At 44.4% G+C, this 13,759-nt stretch overlaps 1 protein-coding gene across 5 annotated transcripts in view; it reads left to right on the top strand.

Moving 5' to 3' along the window:
* The first annotated feature begins 948 nt into the window (after positions 1-948).
* The window catches only part of ZFAND6 (zinc finger AN1-type containing 6), a 36,462-nt gene continuing 23,651 nt past the window's right edge, over positions 949-13,759 (top strand). The window contains exons 1-2 of one of the 5 annotated variants that reach the window (XM_036389792.2): positions 949-1,076; positions 3,751-3,841. Coding sequence is in view for 1 of the 5 variants with exons in the window: in XM_036389791.2 (XP_036245684.1) it covers positions 7,976-7,977 (2 nt within the window). In the remaining 4 variants the exon portion in view is untranslated. The other 4 variants (XM_036389793.2, XM_036389794.2, XM_036389791.2 and 1 more) reach the window with 4 other exon arrangements.

Genomic DNA, 13,759 nt, shown 5'->3' with positions numbered 1-13,759 from the left:
GAAATGCTTTCCTCTGCTCAAAAGAAGACCCCAAATTTTAACTCTCTTCAGAGTACCCCTAGGAAATCAATGATCCTGATGGGCCCATTCCAGCTCAGTATATTCTGTGATTTTGTGAAATGGAAGTGTGTTTTACCCAGCCTCAGCTTATCTGGCTGCATGACTGCACACTTGTCCTTCCCTCCTCCAAAACTCTCTGCAAGCTCCACTCACCTCCTGGCAGCTACTCCAGCCCTGGTCTGCTCCTCTCCCCTATCCACAGATAAAATTCTCCTTTTTTTTGGCTTGTTTCGTGTCCCTGGAATCCTGTACTCCCCATCTGCTCCCATCAAGTCACTCATCATCCTTACATCTCACCTTTAAAACCTCCCTGCATGGTATGGGCTGGGACAAGCAGGGAAAATGTATTAAAAAAAAAAAAAAAAAAAAAAAAAAAAAAAGAAAGTAGCTATATCGCTATATCTATATATATCGGGTGTGAAGTGGAAATGGTGTCCATGTAAAGAAGCAGCAGCGGATTGTCTGAGAGCCCCACAAGGACACAAGAAAACACAAACAACCAGGTGACATTATAGATAAGAAGAGACTCCAAGGGCACCGCAGGGCACAGAAGGCGATGGGCCTGTGAGGGACTGACCCCACACACCGCCCTGAGCGCCCCGCCAGGAGAGACCTTCCCCTTCACGACCCCGAAGGGCAGAGGGCGCATCTACGGATATTTTACAGAAAATGAATTTATTTGTAGGGCAGGAGTGCGGCCGCCGCCGCCCCAGCAGCCGCTGCCCGCTCGCCCTCCCGCCGCCGCGTTCGCCTCAGGTCACCCCTGCGGGCGGGGGAGCCACGGGGCGGGCGCTGTCCCTTTAAATAGCATTCCGTGGTTCACGTCGCCGCCGTCGCCGTGTAATAATTACTCGCGGGCCGTGGCGCCGCCCCCCGCTCCCCGCGGCCTCCCTGCTTGGGCTCCGCCAATCAGCGCCCGCCCGCGTCACTCTGAGGGCAACGAAACACGGAGAAAGGGGAAAAAAAAGTTTGGTGAGGAGCGAGCGGGGCCGGCGGGCGCGGCGGGCCCGGCGCAGGTGAGGGAGCGTGGCGGGGCCGGGGCGGCCGGGCCGGGGCTGCGGTGGCGGCTCCGCACCGCGACGGGGCGGGGGGACTGCGGCCGCCCGCCCACCGGCCCCGGCGAGCGGCGGAGGGGCTGTGGGGAGGGTTCCATCTTCGTGCCCCCTACCCCCGCACGCAGCGGGCGAGGGGCTGCGGGGCGGCGGCGGGCGCGGGGCCCGCGGCTCTTTCTCTGCCTTTTTTGGTGGTTCCGTCCTGCTCTCCCCACCCCCGTTGGGCGGCTGCGTGCGCAGGAGCCATCCCGGGGCAGAGGTGTTTGTACTCGTGTCCTTGGGTGGAAGGGAGAGGCAGAGCCGGCCCTCCGCCAGCGCTGCGCCCGCCGGGCCCGGCCCCGCGCCCTCCGCACGGACCGCGGGGTTCCGGCTGCCCTGGCCGCCCCAGCGCTCCCCCGGCCCGGAGCGGGCCCCGCTGCCCCTCGGGTGAGCCCAATGCGGCGGGTTTGGCTGCTGTGGGGACGGGGGTGCTTGGGAATCAACGTGCGCTTTGTGTTGTACCGCTCTTCTAGTTAAACTAAGGGTTAATTGTTGGCAAAGTCTGTCGTACTTTGGTGTTTTGCTTTATGAAAAGTTATTGTTGTTGTTTTGGTGTTCGCCCAGGGAGCCTGTGAGATTTAACCCAATTGCCTCCTAGGCTTTGCCAAAAGCCTGGAGTGATAGATAAAGGGTGTGAACATCCACTCGTGTTTCCACAGGATGTTAGGATTGGGTAACCTTAGAAAAGAAAAAGGGCAGTCACCTTACTGCTAATAGCAGCAGCAACAGCGAAGTACACAAGCTTCCACCATATGTGCTGGTGTAATGTGGAGGCATTCGGCAAAACCGTGGTGGTTACTTCACCCCCTGCATGGATTGACTTCCAGAGCACCGTTGTGTTCTGCAGTCCATTCCCGGGTGTTTGTCCAGGCTTGTCCTATAATAGGTGTCATTGCATAAGAGTTACAAAGAGCGTGCCGAGCTTCTTTCACTCTTCTAAGGTTCTGTGCTCACATCTTAACTGTGCCAAACTCTACACTGAAAAGAGAAGGGCACAGCTTGGTAAGCTGCCCTGTGAACTTCAGCGAAAGGAAAAAAAAAAAAGAAATTATTCTCTTCTTCCTCCTACTTACAAGAAAATGGTTTTGTTTGTCTTATGTAGTCTTAAATAATTTTTTGCACAGAGTGCTAATCCTCTTCTGAGCTGTGGATGATGGTAGGTCAACAATTGAGGAAGTAAATATGTCAGTTCATTCCTTTGTCTCTTTCCGGTCTCTCCTGTAACTTTTGCAGCTTTACTCTTTGAATTTTATCTGATTTGTTTTTGTAGTGCTGAGGTACCTATTCTTTATATCAACAAACTTTTAGAACAAGGGAACTGGCTTTTTTCTGATCTGTCTTGTATTTTTCAGGCCAAAATAAATGTATAATGGGAGGATTTTTGTTCCTTATGGTACTGAATGACAAAGTCTGACATGTTAGTGGCATAATTCCTTGAGTTTATTTGCAGATAGAGAAGCAGATATTCTTCACTAGTGAGAGAACTGTCTCCTGTATATATTCATAGAATACCTCTTAAAATGTTTGTCTTAAAAATCTGTGAATCATGTTAAATTTATTTTAATCTGTTACTATTTAACTTCTTGACTAATCATGAATTTATGGCAAAAATTAACAGAATTGTATATGACATAGCATACTTACAGGAGTGTGATTGAAGAATGTAAGTTTACATTTCAACTTCTTCTTACTTTGTGGTCTCAGATGGCACATTCAAAACCTTAGACAAATAGCTTGAAAGAGATAGTGGCAAGTTATCAGAGGGAGAGTAACATTAACACAAACTACTGAAATGTTGCTATGGTTACAGATAAAGGTAATCCCTTCTTTCTGTGAAAGTGTGTCGTTTTGTAAGAGCTATATTAATCAGTCTGATTTCTGAGAAAATTGGAAGTATACAAACTTCTGGTTCCATTTTCTTGGCAGTTAATTGCTATGCAGCTTTTTTTTTTTTTTTTAATACTGAATGGGCTGTGACTAGTGCTCAAGGTACATCATTTGACCTACAAAGATTATTATAGATTACATATAAATGCATTTGGACCATGCTGAATTCAATGGAAACTGTAGTATGCTTATTTTTGCTCCACCCAAGAGATACCTGATATCAAGGAAGTATCTTCTAAAATGTCTAGATCCTTTTTCAAAGACTTTGGCTTGAGCAAGTGATGTGGCCCTCTGTCACCAGAGACCTTGGCTGTGCAGCTATACAAGGTACAATTCTGTGTTCTGATTTAAAAAAAAAGAAAGAAAAAGCATGCAACTAAATCACACACCCCCTCAAAAACCCCAACAACCACCCCAAAGCAAACCTGTATGGCAGCTGCTGAGAAATTGGGACCTGTTAGGGGTATCCAGCTTTGTAGGCCAGGAGGCCACAGGGCAGGGACAAATGTTTCTGGTGAGGGCTTTTTGCCTATAAAGAAAGAGCTGGGGTTTAACATGCTGAAACTTTAATAATATCTCAAGTCAGCTAAGCTTTGAGATAGCTGCTAAAACAATCCAGTGGGATGTGTCTGTCTGGTGTGTCTGTGCTGCTGTCCAGACAGCTCAGCAGAGCTCTCTGTATTTATCACATGCACCTCTTTGTTGTTTCCAGATCTGATTATTGCACTGCAGTAGTACGTCTGGGATTGAAAGCAGCAAGAGCAATCTCAGAAGTTCAAGATTACTGAAATCTCATCAGTCTGGTATGTTGTTCTCTTCAAACTCCTGGAATAGCAAGTAGAATTCTTTGTATGTGAGGGCCTCCTTAGTTACAGCTAAGGATAAGTTTCCTGCTAGGTTTCTAGGACCTTGGCTTTTCATCAGCAATTTCATTCTCGGGAAGTAATGTGCTACTAAGAACTATGAACTGTGTATTGTTGGGCTTCTGTAGAAGATTGTTTTTGGTAGTGGTGTTTGAAGCAGGACAATGAACCCAAGCTCTGGGGACCTTCAGTCAACATGCACTCTGAACTTGTTTTCATCTTGCTTATCCAGCTTGGAAATTCCAGGTACTTTTGCAAACTTTCAAAACTAAAACTAAAGTCAGGCTGGAAAGGAGTTACTGGTAGCAGACTTTGCAGAGACTGGTGTACTGAAGAATACATAATATGAAAAGGAATGTTTGTCTCTTCACATAGGGATTTTTTTTCCCACTGCCTTTATGTAGACATGGCACTCATGAAATAATGGGGTTTTTAGGTTTGATAAAAAAATTTATAATATTGTCTCAGAGTCGCTTCTCAATTGCCAGAGCTCTGAAATTCCTATGCTAATGTACTTTTAAAATTGATATATTTTCAGAAATACACAGCAAGTTTGGGAACTCTTGTTTATAAATAGGGTTACAGCATCTGAGGGTGTGAAAGGCATGGGAAGTTAAATATTACTTTGAAAGCTGTCTATAGTAATAAGAAAAGCTAAAAGTTTGAACTATAATAATAATAATAAATAAAAAATTCAGCACATGCTGTAGTGCAGACATCATTGACAACCACAGGGTAAAGTCCTTTTCTCCAGTGCCAGTTCAGTGTGTGTATGCAGCTGATCAGTTTCTTTGCTACTTATTAACATGTACAGAATCCAGGAGGTGTAATGGATTTGGGACTGAAAACCAGGTGCAAAATAGTGAAGAAAGCTCTTGTGGTTCACACTGATCTGCTGGGACCTGGATTGAGTAACCGTCTCTTCATCTAATCCCTGAACAGCCATCACATGTGGCTTTTGATCACTACTATTCTTGTCTCTGTTTGAACTGGTGACTTACAGATGGAGGGCTCTGTTCCTGATCTCTTGAGCTGTCAAGTCTCCCAAACTTGCTGTCTTCTGTGTGTGTAAGATTACAGAACAAATGGCCTTTTAGCTGTCAAATGCTTTAGCTTTTACCATAGTCAAATGAGAGTCAGGTGCTCTCTTACTGTCCAAGTGCAAAGTTGGGTGGCAGCAAACTTTTCTTTTTTTTTTAACACTGCTGTGAAATCTTCCCTGCTTAGTGTTCTTGCAGCTGCTGTCTGTTGTTTTCCTTTTTTCTGCACTGCTACAGATATTTTAATAGTAGCGAAGGCTTAACTTGAGCCTGAACCTTAAAATATGCTTGTGCCGTTTTTCCAGAATGTATGTGTGTTTAGAGGGAAAATAGATGGCTTCTTGCAGAAACTGAGGCTGAAAATTAGGCTTTTTTATCCAGTTTTACTGTTTCCTTCAGCATGGGATAATGACTTGAATAGCAATTTTTTAATGTATGGTTTCCCAACATTTAGATACAAATATGTTTACCTATGAATTCTAGTCCAGTGACCTAAGGGTCAACCATGAATCGAGTTTGGAGACTCCACAGATGATGTGGGGATCCTCATTTTTATGAGGATAGCAAATTACTCTTGGGGCTTTCTTATTAGGACAGTTATGGTGTGGGTATTTTTTGGTTTTAAATGAGGTGGGGTAAGAAAATCTGGGAGGCCAGTGCTGAGTTTGCTTTGCCATCCCCTTCTGCTCTGGGTAAGCCATACTCTTGCTCATCAGAGGCTTCTGCCAGCTCAGAGACTCAAGGCAGGTGGAAGGGGCTGATTAGCACCAGAGCTGGTTTCAGGAGTTGGCCAGACTGCAGGGCTTGTGGGGGGAAGAGGTGGGGAGGAAAAGGGATGGAACATCTCCCCTGTGGTGATAAGAGCTGCTAGTTGCCTGTGTGACAGAAACATGAGCTGAAGTGTGGGATGTTTGATGATAAAAATTATTTTTCATTGCCATTACAAGGTGGTGAGACTGCTGTGGTAGCAAACAGAGCTGGAGACTTTTGGAGTAGTATATTTTATTTGGGTTTTTTTCCCCTCTTCTTTTAAAAGTATCCCAACAACAATGTTGACTATAGGGTTGTCATGTCTTCAAGCACTTGGCAGTTGGGTTGATATCATTTGTGACTTGTACTGCTGTTTCTATGGGCCTAAAGTTAATATGCTCTGAATTGAAGCTTTCCAAGGTTGGTTCCTGAGATACTTGAGGGACACTTCATTGGTCTGTTTTGTTTGTGTGAGCTGTGTTCTTGGTTTTGATTGCTTAGATAAGGGTTGATCAAAAAAAGTGTCCTGCAAGTATGACCCCAGATCAGCTTCCAGCAGTGCTGGCTCTCACAGGGCACTGAATTCAGGTGCAAGGATTAAGGTCTGGTTCTTTCAGTTTATGTTTTTAGTACTGTGTATAAGTTATGTGAATATTGTTAATTCTGTTCTTGTAGTGTTTCATACATACTGACTTATAACCAATGCTGCTTTTCAGTTGTACTTGGATTTGTGGCATGATAGGTTGCTTTAAAATAGGTAACACAAAATGTGCAATTTCATTGTTTTAGCAGAAGTAAATGTCCTTCCTGAAGGTGGTTTTTTTGCTCTCTTTGGTGTATCACAGCTCAAGGGAGCACTTAGCTGTAAATATTTTCCTGATGCTGTGTAGTATTTGCAGTAAAGCAGTGTGCTGGACTGCCTTGGACTTCATTAATCTGTATTAGGGAAGTTAAAACTTCCCTGTTTTTTGGTAATGGTAGTGGGTGAAGTAGGGAAGGCAGGCAGTTCCAGCACTGGGAAAGGTGACAAGAGCCAGAAACAAGTTTTTCCTCTCTGCCTTCGCACAGGACAAAAACAACCCCAATGTGCTTGTGCTGACAAGTGCTTTATCTTCCTCTGGCTTAGTATTTTTAGATATTTTACACCAAACACGTGAGAATATTTTATGTAAGGCAGCCTTGCTACCCTGATAAGTCTTGTGTAACTATGATGATACTTGTGGGTGCAGGAGGGAACACTGACTGTGTTCTGGCTCTTCGCTGTGTTGCTTGTTAGGATGGGGCAAGGTTCGTCTCGAACCAGATGTCCTATCTGCACTTGTGAAATATTTGTTAAGCCTTGTTTTGATTTTACTCATATTTCCACTGGATAGTTGTGTTTCCACAAAGGAGAAAGAACCACTTTTAATCAAAAAGTCAGGTTTCTGTGTAGTCCCGAGAGGAAACTGTGCCATGAGAAACGCTGCTGTCATAACGTGACCAGGATCTTGCAAATTTGTTCAGTCAAGTGAAGCCTGAATAAGCACAAAAAGTTTCTGGCAGAAGCCGTGGTACCTTGTGGGATGGAGACAGTCACTTCCTGCGGAGCTCCTGCTGACTCATGCTTTAAATGGGTGGAAGTCTTTGGAACGGGCGACCCGATGTATTTTTAGCCGAGGTTACTAATTTATATCGTGTGCTCGGCCTCCCGGGGTAACTCCAGTCACCCTTAAAGCGCGGATGGGCTCCAAACCCACAGCTAATTTTATCCCAGAAGTGGAGCAGGCGGCAGTTGTGTAATTGCCGCGGCAGAAGCGTTCCCAGCCCGCTCGGGTGTTATCCTCTCTTCCAGCCCCGAGCCCCCGTTCGGGAGCGAGGCGCCGGGAGGGGTGGGCGCCCCGCGGGCACCGGGGTCCGTCCCGGCCATCGTTCGCGGGGTGCGCCCGCCCGCGGCTCGGGTTTGTCACGGCGGCAGCGGGGCACGGTCCCTTTAAGAGCGCGCGCCCGGGGTGCCCGAGCCCGCCCAGCCTAACCTGCTAGCGAGGAAAAGTTCTTTACCTGACGGACAGGCCGCTCAGCCAATCAGCGAGTGCAGCCCGGCCGGCGGGGCGGGCCTCCGCCGCCTCGGCCAATAGGAGCGGGAAGGCGGGCCCCGTGCCCACGGTAGGTTGCGCCGAAGTGCAGCTCCAAGTGAAGTTAATCTGGGGTGAAGCGAACAGAAAATTGTGGAGATCGTGTTGGTAGGAATTTTGCCGTTCTAATCGCGTCGTGTGGCGTCGTTCCGCCCTCCGGGGCAGCGGAGTTCATGTGCGTGGGGCTTTCCTTCGTCGTTCCGCTCTCTAATGATGGCAGGATATTAACATTTATGCAGGGAAGCAGAACAAAAGGGCTCTTTAGACAGGAAATAAGGTGCTGAGAGACTCAAACTTGACCGAGTTTCTTTTGTCATCTCTCGGCTTGCACCGGGTGTTCTTGCGTGGAAGAATCGAGCGGTTCCACATTATCTTATGGAGAAATGTTAATTCTAAAATAGCGAGGATAATGCTGCTGTTTTGGAGTTACACAATGTTACAGGAAGAGAGCTCGATTTTAACTCTAACTTCCCTGATTCTGATGAGATTGGAGGTAACTAATTATGACAGCTGCTGTGGGATTATTCAGTGATAGCATTTGCTCCAAGTCATTTGTCTTAAATTGTCCTTTGTTGTATCACTGAAGGCTGCTGTGCTGTTGTCTGTGTGTTTGTTCTTGATGAGAAGAATGTCTCGCAGGTCTTTAGCATTTAGAACAAAGATATGTAAAAACTATGTAAAACATGGCAATTTTTTCCTCAATTTTAATCAGTTTTGTAGGATGTCTGGGTCTGTAAGAGCTCTGATTACAAACACAGGCAGGAAAAATGAAGTGTTACTGCTCTGTGGTGCAGCTATTACCCTTCCAGCTAAGGGGAGGGGGGAAAAAGGGGGGGAGGATTTTCTTTTTCCTTTGGAATCGGTCTGAATCTCTTTGGAAACCTGTATTGCCTAATGGTAGCAGGTGTTTTATTTGAGGGAAGATTATTTTCAGTTTCTGCACCAGTTATATCATATATGGTATTTTTAGTGCCACTTTGTGGATCTGAAAGGGCTTCAGGAACAGGAAAAGTATGAATTAGCATGGGATAGGGTGAGAGGGAGGAGAGCAGGAAGTGGCGAGGCAGGAAACGGGGGGGTTCTAATGAGAATGAAGACTTTCTTTTAATTGTCACCCTTTCTGTATTAGATGAGGCCACATACAGAACAAAGCTTTCAGACTGGGAAATCTATTTTCTTACTTCCCTGAGTACTTCCTGTTTTTATCAAATCACTTGGGTTGATACACAGCTGCTCCTGGGAATTGGAAAAAAATACTCATGTCCCCAGTACTTGTTGAGTTTAAGAAGTTTGATGGGTTTTGTATGATTAGTCATGGTGATAGAAGAATGGATGTGAAAAATTGAGCAACAGTCTTTCAGATGACCGTGGAAAGCAATTGCTTAGACCTTTACTGAATGTAAACAAGTGTTGTTTTCAAAGTATTCCTCATTCTTTCAGTTTTACATTGAGCCATTCTGTTTTCTCCCAAAATACTGGGTATAGATTGCTTTTTTTGTGTATATGTATCAGTCTTCACACACTGGTGTCTTGCCATGGGCCAGTGGCTTATAGGTCTGAATTGTTAATTTGTTCCTGCTGTCTTTATCTGTTTATGCCATTTTTAAATGCCCTGCATTGTATTTAAACCCTGAAAATACTGTTTTAGAATGGGCAATGACTATATATGGTCTTTTAGTAGAGAGCTGGGGTAGGTTTCTTGTACTGGGTTTAAGACCAGGATACATAAGTGTTTAATACCTGGATATTAATTTCTTAACTTCCATGTGATGCTAGGCCTAAGACTAAGTGGCTGGATCAGGTATACGAGGTGCAAGAAGAATACTAGAGTTAGCTGCAATTTCTCTAAACTGATGAGTATGTGTATTAGAATTACTAAAACTAAAGCAAGCCATCTAAAGTATTTGTATTCTATTAAATATTACATTTAGCCAAAAACTGGTTTAATTTAGAACAAGATAAAAACTGAATACCTGAGCAACTTGGTTCCTGTTGCTTGATGAGTGAGCCATGTTTCTTGAGTCCCCTCTGGCCCCCAACTTAGGGAAGATGTATTATCTGGGACCACTTTGGCTGACTTATTCAACACAGGAGTGAAACGCTCAACTCTCTCGCCACATGTATACAGTTCTAATGCAGGCTGTTTGTAGAAAGCAAATCTGCCCTAAAGGATAAACATAGCACTTTGCTGGCACAGCTGCACAACTTCTGTATTCAGGCTACAGCAAATGTTTCTTGCCTGCATTCAAAGCCGTTGCTGGCAGGACCCGTGTTGTCCCCGCACGACGATTGGTTGTTCCAGCATTTCTTGTTCATAAAACCTTCTCCTGCACATGCTCCATCTGCACATCTTAAACACTGTGAATGTGTTGTGTGCTGTGGGATTTATGTGTCTGCTTCTGCTGCCAGGATGGAATATACATCTCTGATGTGAATAAGAGATTCTCAAAATCCACTGTAACCCTGTGTACAAAACACAGGATGAAATTTTATCTCCCCTCTTTGAGACAAAGGACATCTGTGCCTTACAGTCCCCCAGCTGCTGGTGACACTGCCCAGTGTGAGGTGGGTGGCCCAGCATGAGCTGGGATGGTGTCTCTGCTCTCTGGTTCTGTTCAGTGCTGCTTGTGCAGGCTGTGTACCTGCCATGGGCTGATCTCTGTAAAATATCCCCCAGCCTTATGGAGGGCTGCTGTCCACCCTGAAACCAGGAATGTGGGCTCTGGGTCCCCCTGCCTGTCGGGCCCTCTCTGCCACACGTGTGGCCTCTGCACGCTCCCAGCAGAGTGGCTTCTGTGAGCACTGCAGGCACAGGCAGCCAGGCTGGCTCAAATTGTTCTGAACTCGTGGCTGGAGCCAGCCCAACTGGCTCTTTTCCCCTTCTCTTCCTCCCCCTGTTTCCCAAGTGGTTTAGGGATCATTTCTGCTAATTGCCCTGTGCCCAAGGCAGAAGGGAGGGGGGAGAAGAATAATGTCATCCTGGAATGTCAGTGATGCCCAAACAGGGACACCTGCCCTTGCTTTTACTGGGAAGTTTGGCCTCTAACGGGTTTTCTTGCAGTTTCTAGGAAAGGGGTGAGCTGAGGAGGTGTGATCAGCACAGGGCTGCTGTTGCAGGGCAGATTGGTGCCCAGGACCAGCCCTCTCCTGCAGATACAAGGGCTCCTCAGGAGAGATTGTGTGTCCTCCTGTGGTGTGGAGCTCGCTCTGGGTGGGGCAGATCATCTGCCCAGTGATGTTTACACTGTAATAAGGTTTTGTGAAAATAAGCATTTAATTGCACATGACCTACAAAGGAATAAGAATAGTTGGGATCTGTTCTTGGTTTAAACTCCATTTAATAGAGGCATGAAACATGTTTGGGATTTTTAAACCTGCTTTGTTTTGGTTTTGGGTTTTTTTAACCTTTAGAAGTATCAGGAACATTAAGTTGTTCTTCCCTGTTCTTGTTGGATCTCTCAGATGTGTCATAAGCTTCTCAGCCCTTAATTGAAGGGGTGGGGTGATATATTTTTAACAGATCCCTTCTTCAAAGTGTGTTTATTGGGCTTTTGAGCTAAACAGAGATTAGCTAAAACAAAGCTTTGACAGTGCAAAAACTGTTTCTCCTCAATCATGTTGGGGTTTTTTGCTCATTCTCCAATTGTTGAAAGAAACTGAGGGTTTTTTCAATTTGAGAAGTAACTTTTTTGGCTATTAAATTATGCATTAAGAGATAACTGAGTTAAATCCTAACCTGATCCATCTTCTGCTCCATTTAGACTCAGTTAAGACAGTATTTTGAGTATTACTTAGACAAATGAACACACTCATTTGAGTATTTCCTAAAAATAGCTCCTTTCTAAGCCACAGTTTTATTAAACCCACAGTTCTTCCTTTAACTTAATGCCTCAGCAGTCTTGCAGGAGCTCAAGCTGCCTCTTTGCTGAAGACCACCCCTGCTCAGCTGTTCTGCCCTGCCAGGATGTATTTGTGTCACAGGACTCTAACCTTCAGGATATGGTATTTGTCAGTCTGAAACGTAGTAATCCTGTATCTGGAGAACTAAACTATAAACAGGGTGGCTGGCTTGGCAGGCCTGGCAGCCACCCCAGCAGTTTAGCTAGCCCAGGGTTTAAGTCAGCACTGCACCAGTGTGTCCTGTAATTCATGATGCTAATGCATCTTTATCTATGTGAAGAATTAGGGAGACAAATATAAACTTAATAATCAAATTGGAATGGGAGCTTGAGAAGTATTTCTGAGATGGAAGTGAGGTGTTTTGGGCTTGTTGAAACATTTTGCATTGCATGGGTTTTTTAAGCAAGGCCTGAAGTTTTCACCATTGGTTTGAACAATGCAGGAGTCCAGATGATTTTCATGTGTGTGCTGTGGAATATAATTGTGCTGATGAAAGCAAAATATTGCATGAGAAAGGCAGGTATTTTCCACTTAAGGTTTAAAATATATTTGCAGCAAGAGAACCACTGATTCTTCAGGCAAATATGTAGCATTCTGTACCCTAAATTGGACATATTAATGCATTTTATACAGAATGCTATCTCTAATTTAGATTGCCAGAAGAAAGCATTCAGGAGTTGTTGATCATGCTGGTTTCAAGGATAGGGTGGCAGGGAAGATACAAGACTGCAAAGAAGGATAAAATTGTTTGTCTACTACCCCCTCTATGAATTTTGTATGAATTCAGCATGTTTTTCTAAAATCAGATACAATCAAGTCCTTAATGCAATGCAATGTTGTCATGTACCAGAATGTTTTCTGTGCAACAGGATGACCTTGCATTGGGATCTGCATCATTACCAAGGTAGGGGCAAAAGAAGTGTTTGTGAGTGTTAAACTGAAAGGTTTGGAGATTGGTCTCCTTGCCCAGCTCCTTCAGAATCAGGTAAGATGCTTGTCAGGTAGCTTTAGTTGCTGATACCCGGGAGTTTTCTAAGTGAATTTCACCAGACTTCTCATGTTGGGATTATGCCATCTGAATATCATGCTAGTATGACATGCTGTTGGATATTGGTGTCAAGTCCTTAAGTGATTTTTGTAGATATTAATTAGAATTAATATTAATTATCAAACACATGATAACTAATTGTCCTTCAGGTGAAAGGTGACAAGAAAAGTATTTATTGTTTTATGATACCAAAATATTTCATTACTAATGTGCAAAGAAAGAGAAGAAAATTGTGGCAACACGGAAGGACTTTGCTGAAATGCTGTTTAGGGCAAAGACTTCAGAATGGCTCAGTGGAATTGTTTTGAGTACCAACATATTTTCATGGGGTTTGTTTAAAGTATCCTTGGAGAGGAGGAAGGCAGCATTAGTAACAATAGGTCAAGGTAAGTGTATTTCTATTAGTTACATAACAAACAAATTATCAGTTGTGTGTGGCAAACCATGCAGGGGCTAAGGCTAGTGCTGAGATAAAGGAGTGTTTGATTTGTAGAATGGTCTGGCAGCTGGGCATGTCTTTATTGCCTTCTTAATAAGTCCAGTCAAACTTGGTGCTTCGAGTGCTTTTAAAAGTGATTTTGAATTTCTGTGCATAGCAGTGGAGTAATTGCTTTAATTTTTTTCTTCCAGTATAACAACAAAAAAAATCTCATTTCACACTCTGGTCACTTGGTTGATTTTGTTGCCTTTCTGCATTTGCTTTTCTCTTACTTGGTGTCTGTGAAACTTTTGGCTCTAGCCTCTGGTCTCTTTCTGCAGGAATTAGCTTGTTATTCTGCAAAGTCACAATGTGACTGTGACCCATGGTCTTAAGTTTATACCTAGTCATTCTGTATATAAATAAATCCCTGATTAGTTGCTACCTACTTATCCTTGTCTTCAACCTCAGATCCCACACTACACAATCAGAATGCTTAGAATATTAGTCTTCTCTGAGTAATACCTCTGTCCTTGCTGCAGCTCTGACACCTTAATTTCTCAGACTGTCAAGGCCTGAAATGAAGAGTTT

The sequence above is a fragment of the Molothrus ater genome, chromosome 13 (genome assembly GCF_012460135.2).
Source record: "Molothrus ater isolate BHLD 08-10-18 breed brown headed cowbird chromosome 13, BPBGC_Mater_1.1, whole genome shotgun sequence".
NCBI lineage: Eukaryota > Metazoa > Chordata > Aves > Passeriformes > Icteridae > Molothrus > Molothrus ater.
Note: the sequence above shows the minus strand (reverse complement) of the source record. Positions and strands in the feature narration are given on the sequence as shown.